Source organism: Diospyros lotus, chromosome 5 (genome assembly GCF_014633365.1).
Source record: "Diospyros lotus cultivar Yz01 chromosome 5, ASM1463336v1, whole genome shotgun sequence".
Classification (NCBI taxonomy): Eukaryota; Viridiplantae; Streptophyta; class Magnoliopsida; order Ericales; family Ebenaceae; genus Diospyros; species Diospyros lotus.
In genome coordinates this window covers 42,913,279-42,923,878 of record NC_068342.1, presented here as the reverse complement: position 1 = coordinate 42,923,878, position 10,600 = coordinate 42,913,279, and the positions used below count along the sequence as shown (strand labels likewise).

At 39.3% G+C, this 10,600-nt stretch overlaps 1 protein-coding gene across 6 annotated transcripts in view; it reads left to right on the top strand.

The window, feature by feature from the left end:
• The first annotated feature begins 1,584 nt into the window (after positions 1-1,584).
• LOC127801437 (uncharacterized) overlaps positions 1,585-10,600 on the top strand; it is a 32,549-nt gene continuing 23,533 nt past the window's right edge. The window contains exons 1-2 of one of the 6 annotated variants that reach the window (XM_052336599.1): positions 1,585-1,743; positions 2,237-2,387. In XM_052336599.1, the coding sequence (XP_052192559.1) occupies positions 2,300-2,387 (88 nt within the window). In that variant the 5' untranslated portion in view covers positions 1,585-1,743; positions 2,237-2,299. Of the gene's footprint in view, positions 1,874-2,236; positions 2,388-10,600 lie in introns of all 6 variants that reach the window. The other 5 variants (XM_052336601.1, XM_052336600.1, XM_052336602.1 and 2 more) reach the window with 5 other exon arrangements.

Below are 10,600 nucleotides of genomic sequence, written 5' to 3'. Positions count from 1 at the left end.
GAAAAATGGGCGCGAGATTAGTGGGCCCGGCTTACCAGCCAGGCCCACTGAGCCTGGCTCGCTAGACCCTATGGGCTAAGGTCCACAAGCCCACTAGGCTTAGCTCGGCCCGGTCTAGCCCCCTTACAAGGGGGCCGTGCCCGGGCCAGCCCTACCCATGGCAAAAAAAGGCTGACCCGGCCCGACTTGGCCCGTTTAAAAAGCCCGTGGGCCGACTCAAGCTGGCCCTTTTGACATCTCTATTTAGATATAGTAAATACCTATTTAAATAGCAACCTAAACTCTAAAATGTTGTTTTCTTGAATTCCACTGTGTCATTTTAAAGCTAGACATCATATGATCACATATGGGTTACATGTGCATGATTTACTTACAATTGTATTGGTGTGACATAGCCATGGCCTGAAGTGTATATGTGGTTTATGGGGCTGTTAAAGGTTGTGTATATATTTTCATTTGCGCACTTATTATTTTACACGGAAATAAAAGTAAAAAGATATCCCAAAAAAGACATGTCATGACAAACATAAATTATGGGGATATCCTACCTAGGGCATCTTGTCTGCATTGTTTTTTTTTTTTTTAATGTGTTATGTAGGTAATATAACTCAGGATGACTCGTCCGCATTTTTAATTTGAAATGTACTACTTATGATCTTGTGTAATGGAAAAATAGGCTTTTATGGGCCATGATATGAAATATGTTTATTGAATTCTCTACGGAACCCAAGGTGTATATCTAATAATCAAGGAAAGAAATGGATTGTTACGTGTTGGTCAAGTGAATGAGAAGGCATAACTTGGTTTATGTTCATGTATTGGGTAGGTGTTTATCATTGGCTTCATGTTATAAGTGTCTTCATAACTTATCCTTTTGCTTGCATTCACTTGTTATATGTATATTTGTTGAGCCTTATGGCTCGCCTTGTTTCCTTTTTGTCATTCTAGTTAAGAAAAATACAATGATGGGAAGTGAGTCCAGTGGGACTAGGGGTCAGGATTACAGGTGTACAAAGATTGTTTTGCCTCTCAAGATTTTGAGATCTGTGTGGAAGGTTCAAGCTTACAGTTTATTTTGTGTTTTTAAACTCTTAGCCCTTGTTTTATAAAAATGTATGGGCAACACGTCTAGTCCGTGTGTAGTATATATGCAAGGATTTAATAGCAATGGAGTTATTTATGTCTTTATTATAGTAATGAGTATTGTTAAGTGAAATTTTTAGTAATTTCTAGTATTTGCATATATTTGAAATGACCTTATTTTGGATCTCCTTATGCTAGCGAGTATATTCGGGAACATACCTCTTACAATTAAATTGATAAATTATTCAAGTATAATTACTTGTTACTCAACTAATCATTTATTAACTTTAAGCTTATAACTTGTCTTACTCAATTATTAATATTGGTTATTCGATTATTATTTTGAAATTTGGTTGCAACAACTATTGTAAAAATAAATATCTTTCATTTTTCTACTGTTTTCAAAACTTTAAGGCCGCCTTCTGTAATTGTTGGAAACTTGGGCGTTAACAAATAATAAATCCTAAAATGGGTCTGTTCTTTCAATTTTGGAGTCTGTTTCTAATCAAAAGGGCCGACTGATTAATTTGGGTAAATACCATTTTCTACGTCAAACAAGAGGCCAAGATTCATTGCAACTAGGTCATTGCAACTACTGGCACTTCATTCACGCCCCCGACCAAAAGGACGGCAACCAAGTGGTGGTTGGCGACCATTCCGGTGAGCGGTAAAGTACTTATTGATTTTTCCATAGTTCTTCCGGCTCCCGATCTGCTCCAACGCCTCAAACTCCTGTCTGATTGATGTCTCAACACCTGTCCCTATGTTTGCCTCAGTTATGATTCCAGATGTCTGTCCCTCTCTTTGCCCTGAGTTTCGATTTTGGGTGCACATCTATAATTTTCTGCGTACTATGATACTGCTAATGTATGTCCTAATGAATAGATGTGGTGATTCTTGGAAGAACGTTGCTTTTAAACTTTTCCGGCTTGTCTTGTTGTAGTTATAATTTTTCTTTGTGACACCTTCATGTTTCTGGATTAATTTTGTTCTTTTTATGAATATCATAAAATTCCAAATTATTGGTATACGTTTTTCTTTACCGAAGGTTTTTGCTTATTATGCAAAACGTTAGTCCATTATTGGTGCAAAATGCTGATCCTGAGCTTTCTTTCTGCCATTGATATGCTGATTTTGTTTACTTGAATTACAGTGTTCTTAGGTTGGGTGATCCGTACCATTTGACAGGTTATTTGATATTATAGTCAAGGTAAATATGGGTGTTAAACAAACAATAAAAAACCTGGATGCATTTCCTCGAGCAGAAGAACACTTGTTGCAGAAGACACAGTCTGGGGCAGTTGGTATATTCTTCTCCCTGTTTTTCTTGTTCTCCTTTCATCTTCTTCTCATTTTTAATTAACTTTCTTATTTGTGTTTTTGTTAGTTTCATTGTGAAGTGTGTTTACATACATTACAGGGCCGTTTACTTGGATTTATAATTTTAATAAGTGGCTCTTTCTATCATATTCAAGACATCAGGTTGTACCATGTGACTGCTGGCAGCAAGAGACTTTTAGTTCGCTTTTCTTCTTTTCTTTTTTGCTGAGTCTTTTAGTTCCCTTGTCAATTGAGCATAAACTATCTCTTCTAGAAACACGAAGGATGATGTCCAACATTGTTATACGTGTTCAATGGCCTCTTTCTATTTTTGTTTGGATAAAGCTAGCAGCACAACTTGACTTAGAATTATTATTGTTTATATATGGGGCACTGTCCTTATAGACTATTTATGTGGAATGGGCATGAGCTCATCTTAGTTTGATCTTTGCTGTTGCCTATCTTTCTGCATTATTTTTTCCTCAGTTAAGTATATGGTTATTTCAACTAAAAACATGAAGGACCATGTCCTAGGTTGTTGTGCGAGTGTTTAAAGGCCTCTTTGTAGTTTAATTTGTATGACTTACAATTAATACCCTTTCTATGTGGGGCACTTTTTGTAATACTCTGATTTTTTTTTTTTTGAAATTTTGGAGAAAATTGGTGATTTAGTATATTGCTCAAATGGTTGAGATGAAATTCCTTATTTGTGGAAAGATAAATGATTTTGATAAGTTATTGAGTGTGTTGAAATGACTAAAATGACTTGGAAAGCTCTCTCGAGGGGCTACGAAATATCCAAAATTCATGCACTTTTGACATCGTTTGAGCCTTCGAATTACAGCATGAAGATTGATGTTTTCAGCAATCTTGCTGAAAACTTATTAGTCATGTTTGGTTGACTGACCCAGGCCAGAAAGGTGGGTTTTATGTGCTGGAATTGTTTGGTCAACCAAAGTGATAGACCAGTCAACCAAATTTCACGAAGTTGCAAAAACAGGTCATTTTTTAGCCTGAAATTTGGTCTAAACATGGATTAGTTGAATTCAGTTGATTCATGAGCATCGTGGAAGGTACTTATCAAATTCAATTGATAAGTTGAATGGCTATGGTTTTTTGGAAATTCGTTTACCCAAATGAAAACAATTGGATTCCAAAAGATTTATTGAATTTCCAAATTAAAGATTTAATTTGTGGATTAAACTTGGGATTAGCTTGATCACTAATAGTGACTTATTCTTAGCATGATTTTTGTCTAAGAATATGGAACATGGTAATGGCTAACAAGGTGCAAATGCAAATTCAAATGTAAATTTGAAAATGATATGATGGGAATGGTTGGATGGGATACTTTGCCTGTGATTATTGAGTGGGTGGAAGAAATGGCCAAAGTTATTATTTCTTCTACTTCACTCGAGAAAATCTAATGGAATGAGTGAGGAGTTGACTTGGGCAAGTGAGTGAGTTGTTGGGATGGGGTTGAGTGAAAGGAGTAGGTTGAAGCTCATGATGCCCTTGATTTGTGATGCAGTCACTATTTGAAGATGGAGGGAACTAACCCGAAAGCATTCAAGACCCGGTCCAAACTGGCCATACAAAGGCCGAGACCTTATAGGGCCTAGACTTCATATTTTTTTCCATATTCTTTTAGGCTTTTAATTTACTTCATATCTTTTAGGGTTTTACTTCTATTAGGATTCTAACTAGTTTTATTTATCGTGAAGGCATGGGTTGGCCAAACACTATAAATAGTCCTTAGCTAGGGTTTGTAAACAGTTTTCTTCATTATTCAATTTCAGCAGCCTGTTTGTTTTTTCTTAGCAAAACATGTTCGATTTTGCGCCTACTTGAGGATCAAGTTTCGGCCATTGAAACTTGTTCTTTCAAGAGTCTCCTTCGTGTGTTTATTCTCTACACACATGCTACACGCTACGTCAGTTGGTATCAGAGCAGTTAATCAACCAATCAGATGGCCAATCTTGAGGGTAACAGTAGCAACCAGTCTTGTAACGGTGATCAGGGGTTGTCGGTGGTTTGGAGAGTAATCAAAGAACAACGGGAAGTAACTCGTACTATGCAATAGCAATTGGAGCAAATCATCAACCAATTGGGCGCTTTACTATGAGTTGATGATAACTGGAACCACAATAATGGCGTGAATCAAATCAGCAACGTTAATTCGGGAAGACCACCCATCAATCCTGTCCCCGTTAATCCTAGAAGACCAATGATGGATGATAGCGATAATGAAGATGATCTTGGTCATGTAATAGCTAAACTTGGTGGTAGGGGGGGTTAGGAAGAATGCGTAGCAGCACAATATCATGACCTAAGGAACAATAAAAGAGCATCATGGTAATATGGTTGCAATAATTTGTCACGAGACTAGGGAGACGTATAATTTTGCAGCCAAGTTTTGTATCGGCTTGGATATTACTTACTTGTGTTGCCTTAGTATTTCATTCTCTTATTTGTATTTCCTTTCTAGCTGGTTAGTTTGTTATGGCAGAATCTTCCAGGTGTCCATGTGCTAGAATATGACAAATCAGTTAGTTAGAGTGGGTGTGATATGCTATAGCAGCACCCATGGTTCAAGCTATATAAGCTTGATCCTTCTTCTGTAAAAGGTATGCTGATTTTGATATTGAATTCTCAATTCTCCTCCAAGATTTCTCTCTAACCTCTCTCCCTCATTCTTCTGCCATTCTCCCTCCATTCTCTCTAATTTCTCCCCCATTCTTCTTCAATCTCCCATCTATACATTCTGTTCTTGACCTTAAATGAATCGGATCCTTCCGATTTCCATTCTAGTCCTAGGCTAAACCCTAGGACCATGACAAATTGGTATCAGAGCATTACCATCATCGACTGTGATTCTGTTGCAGCTCCGATTTGAAGGCGAATCCGATTGGGGCTCAGCATTGTGCTACTCATTTGGATCGGAAGGTGATTCTAACCAGAGCCAATCATTCCTTGGTTGTAAATTCAATCGTTTTTGTAAGTGAGTTGGTCAATTTGGTCGGCTGTAATTTCCATCGCCGATTCATAACGGAGTACATCATCGATTAGTACAGAGGAGCGTTCACGATTGGAGTGGGTCAATAGGCTAGCATACTTGAAGCGTCGCGATCAGACAATGCTCGCTGTTGGTGAAGGAGTTCGTCGAAGACGGTTGGGTGAGACAAAGGCGCTGATTCGGGTGAGAAAGGAAGGCGCGAAGTGGAAGCGAGTTTGGGGGTAGTCGTTGAATCTCAGCAAAAGCACATAGAGCTTGGGCAATCTTTAATCCGCTGTAATCTTGTGTGGAAAGCGATCAGTGCAAGAGGCTGACGGCTCGCGTTTAAGACTCTAATCTTGTCCAGAATTGAAGGCGAGCAAGTCAGGAGGATTCACGATTGGAGCTTGTGGACGGTGATTGGGTAGCGATTACACTAGCGATCTTGAATTCACTTTGAGCGAGAAGAAAGATGTGCATGTGAAAGAGGCAGCAAATCAATCTTGGCTGTCGCGACTTTGAAGGTGGAACGATAAGGTGGATTGCTGCTGTTTTCCGAATTGCTGTAGTCGATCCAGAAGGTGAGGCAATCGCTTGTTCTGGGCAACTAATGTGAAGCGAAAGAGCAGGTTGTTTGCGGCTATTTTCCGAGGTTGGGCAGGTGGGTCAGCAAGCTGAAGCACAACAACTAATTCCAGCTTCCGATTCCTCTCACTACTGCTAAATTCTATGGGGTCTCGGCTAAGAAGTGCGGCAATTCCGGTATCTAATTCCAGCAAGTCTCGTAGTAGCTGGGAGTGTAGTTTTGAAGGCATTCCTAAGCCGGTGAGCCTTAGCCATTGCGTGACAGAGCATCAAAAGTATGGTGAACCTTGTTGAAGAATCGAGCAATGGATTTTCTATGTTTGAGATTTAAGTCGGAAGGAAACAAGGTTGATCGGAAATTGACAACAAGCAGTCCAGGGTGTCTAGAGTGCATTCAAATCGATTATTGGCTATGATCCCTATTCAGAATTTGAAGGAGACTCCTAGAGCAGTTCCAGTGATTCTCAATTGCTGCGATTTTGATTGTGATTCTCGATTGATAGTTAGACGGTCTAGAGGACTCTCGAAGGCCGATCAAGTCGTTGTAAGTGTACAATTTCTTTTGCTGTTACAATAGACTTGGTCTTGAAGCATAACAGTGGTTGCAATTTGCCACTTATTGGATCAATTTTAGAGGTGATTGGGTGAGGCAGTTACAGAAGGGAATTAGGATGGAAAGAGCTGTTGTTTCTTGGCCTATTGCTTTTCTAGCCAGTGAGATTTCGGCCAAGAGGAGTAATGCACAAAGGAGTCTAATGAAGTCTCAATTGTAGTAGAAGAATGCTTCATTTTCAGCTGAAATGGAGCCTCAATGGCTGCCAAAGGAGGCTGCATTTTTAGTTGGCAGCAATAGGGACAAAGGAACGAGCAATGGGATTCATGAAGAGTGCGAGGAATTTGGCCGTATGTTCCGTGAGAAGTTACAAGAGTTTGCAATGATACTTATTAAGAAGTATCATTACAACTTTCCCGCTGAATACTTCGATGATTATCACGAGAGTTTTAACAAAAACAAATTCCTTAAAATAGAGCTGCTGAAGGAGAAATTGAGGAGGCGGGAAGCAGATTCATTGCTCACCTCCAATAGTGAGCAGAAGAAGTATATCAGTTTAGGCGAAATTGACAAGGAAGATGCCAACTCATTACCCTCCTTGGTGTTAGGACTTAAGGGGTATTATTGTAATAAGTAGAAGGTGAATGGAAGGCGGGAGAGGGGGTTAGAACTAACTAACCTACCTATGAATAAATAGGGGAAGGCTGAAACAGAAAGGCGGTTTTGGAATGAAATAACAACTCTCTTCTTTCTCAATCTCTTCTCTCGTCTCTCTCCCTAAAACTATGTTCTAACGGAATTTCCCAGAAATTCCGATTCAACTCCTGCCCATTTTAGGGGCTGGACAAGTGGTATCAGAGCTAAGCCTTCTTCGGCGGCTTCTGGCGCGCGATTAGAAGGTGACGGAAGGTCCGATTCAATAACCACGAAGGCATGGCGGAAGGAACATGCCTGAAACGACTAGAGCTTCGCCTGGAGAATCTTGATGGATTAATGGGCCAGATGCAAGAAGACGCGAGGGCCCAACGAGAAGACATGGCAATCCAAGGGAGGATATGGCGATCCAAAGGGAAGATTTAGTTGCCATCAAAGACAGTATACGGGAATTGGAAAAGGGTCAAGAACGGGCCGACTTTTATGGACAGAAGATAGATCGCATGTTTGCGATCATGTCGACATGGCCACAATTTCGATCGCAAGAAGAGTTTGTGTTATCCTACTGCAAAGGAGTTGTGGGATAATGTAAATCAGATGTACTCTGACTTAGGTAACCAATCTCAAGTTTTTGAGTTAACTTTGAAGCTGGGAGAGATTCGACAAGGAGATGATTCTGTTACTAAATACTTCCATTCCTTGAAGAGACTGTGGCAAGATCTTGATCTCTTCAACACTTATGAGTGGAAATCTACTGAAGATTGCAACCACCACAAGAAAATGGTTGAAGATGGCCGTATTTACAAGTTTCTTGCTGGCCTTAATATTGAGTTCGATGAGGTCCGAGGGAGGATTATTGGCCGATCCCCCCTATCTCCCATTGGTGAAGTATTTGCTGAGGCTAGAAGAGAAGAAAGCCGAAGGAGTGTCATGCTCGGCAAAAAAACTGCTGGTGAGTCCATTGAAAACTCTGCCTACAAGGCTGCACATTACCAACATAGAAGCAGTGAGAGGCCTCGGGTCTGGTGTGACCATTGCGACAAGCCACGCCATACTCGGGAGACTTGCTGGAAAATTCATGGCAAACCTGCCAATTGGAAGAGCAACAAGCGAGGAGACAAGAGCAGTAACCATGGGGTCCCTACTGCGAATGAGGTTGACACAGGTCCCTTCAACAAAGAGCAAATTGATCAACTCTTGAAGCTGTTACAATCTAGTTCCTCATCTGGTATTCCTAGTGTTTCCTTGGCACACATAGGTGGAAAACCTAAAGCTCTTTCTTGTCTACATTCCTCTCCATGGGTTATTGATTCTGGAGCCTCCGATCATATGACTAGTTCTCCTTATTTATTTAATACCTATTCTCCTAGCTCTGGAAATGAAAAAATCAGAATTGCCGACGGTAGTTTTTCATCTATTGCAGGAAAAGGTCTTATTCAACTAACCGAAAAAATTAATCTCCATTCTGTTCATGTTCTAACTTGGCCTGCAATCTTTTGTCTGTCAGTAAACTTTGCAAAGACTCTAACTGTCGTGTTACTTTCTTTGAATCCTATTGTGAATTTCAGGACTAGAACTTGGGGACGATGATTAGGCGTGCTAGGATGATTGAAGGTCTTTACTACTTTGATGAAAAGTCTTCTGGTAATAAAAAAGCTCAGGGCTTTAGTAGTACTAGTTCAATTCCTGTTCAAGACACAATTATGCTATGGCATCTTAGACTAGGACATCCTAGTTTTACCTATATGAAACGTTTATTTCCTGAATTATTTAAAAAAATGGATTGTTCTTCTTTTCTATGTGAAAGTTGCATCTTCGCAAAAAATCATCGTTCTACATATTTACCAAAGCCCTACCAAGCATCCAAACCTTTTTATATAATTCATAGTGATGTTTGGGGCCCATCTAAAATTTCTACTCTATCTGGAAAAAAATGGTATGTTACCTTTATAGACGATCATACTCGTTTGTGTTGGGTTTATTTGATGCACAAAAAATCTGAAGTGGAAACTTTAGTCAAAAACTTTTACATTATGATTGAAAATCAATTTCAAACTAAAATTGACATTTTACACTCTGATAATGGCACCGAGTATTTCAATGAGCACTTTGGAGATTTTTTGAAAACCAAAGGTATTCACCACCAAACTACTTGTCGGTATACTCCTCAACAAAATGGCATTGTTGAACGTAAAAATCAACATTTACTCGAAGTAGCACGTGCCATCATGCTTTCTATGCATGTTCCAAAATATTTATGGGGCGAAGCTGTTTTAACGGCGTCCTATTTGATAAATAGGATGCCTACTAAAGTATTAAAGTACCAAACCCCCCTTGAGTGCCTCAAAGACATTTTTCCCAACACTCGATTACATTCAGACCTTCCCATCAAAGTTTTTGGATGTACTGTGTATGTTCATATACTTACTCAATTTCACTCAAAACTTGATCTTAGGGCTGTCAAATGTGTTTTCTTGGGTTATACCTCTCATAAAAAAGGCTATAAGTGTTATGATCCTCTCATAAAAAAGACTCACGTGAGTATGGATGTCTCATTTGTTGAAAACAAACCCTATTTTACCAAAAATTCCCTTCAGGGGGAGAACCATGAAGCTGAAGACAATTTTTGGGATGTTTCTGTCCCCCTTCCAAATGCAATTTGTCTTACTCAGGAATCACATGTTTCTGATAATGGTCACCTAGGAGATTTTGGTTCTTTGATGCCAAGTAAAGGGGTTTCTCGGGCAGGGGGAGAATTACTACAAATTGATCATAATGATCTAAATTCTGAGCTTCAGGTTTATACCAAGAAGAGATTTCATCAAAAGAACAAAGACTTGAATGTCAATTCTGCACAAAACCAATCTGAAAACCTGATAAATGGCACTGTAAGTTCAAGAACTCCCACTTCAACTTTTAGTCTACCTCCCTCTACTTTACCTAATAGTTCCAAAATTGATTCTTCAACTATTTCCAATCATTTACCTAGTATTTCTGATCTTGATATTCCTATAGCAATTAAGAAAGGTGTCAGAAGTTGCACTAAATATCCTATTGCTAAATACCTCTCCTACCACAGATTATCTAAGAATCATAAGGCTTTCACATCTAGGATTTCACACTTGTTTGTGCCAAGGAATATACAGGAAATTTTGGATGATCCAAACTGGAAATTAGCAGTTATAGAGGAGATGAATGCTCTAAGGAGAAGTGGTACTTGGGAGATAGTTAACTTGCCCAGAGACAAAAAAATAGTAGAGTGTAAATGGGTGTTTACAATAAAATGTAAGGCTGACGGGAGTGTTGACAGGTACAAAGCCAGACTGGTGGCTAAAGGCTTCATCCAGACTTATGGGATTGATTATCAGGAGACCTTTGCTCCTGTGGCAAAAATAAACTCTATCAGAGTT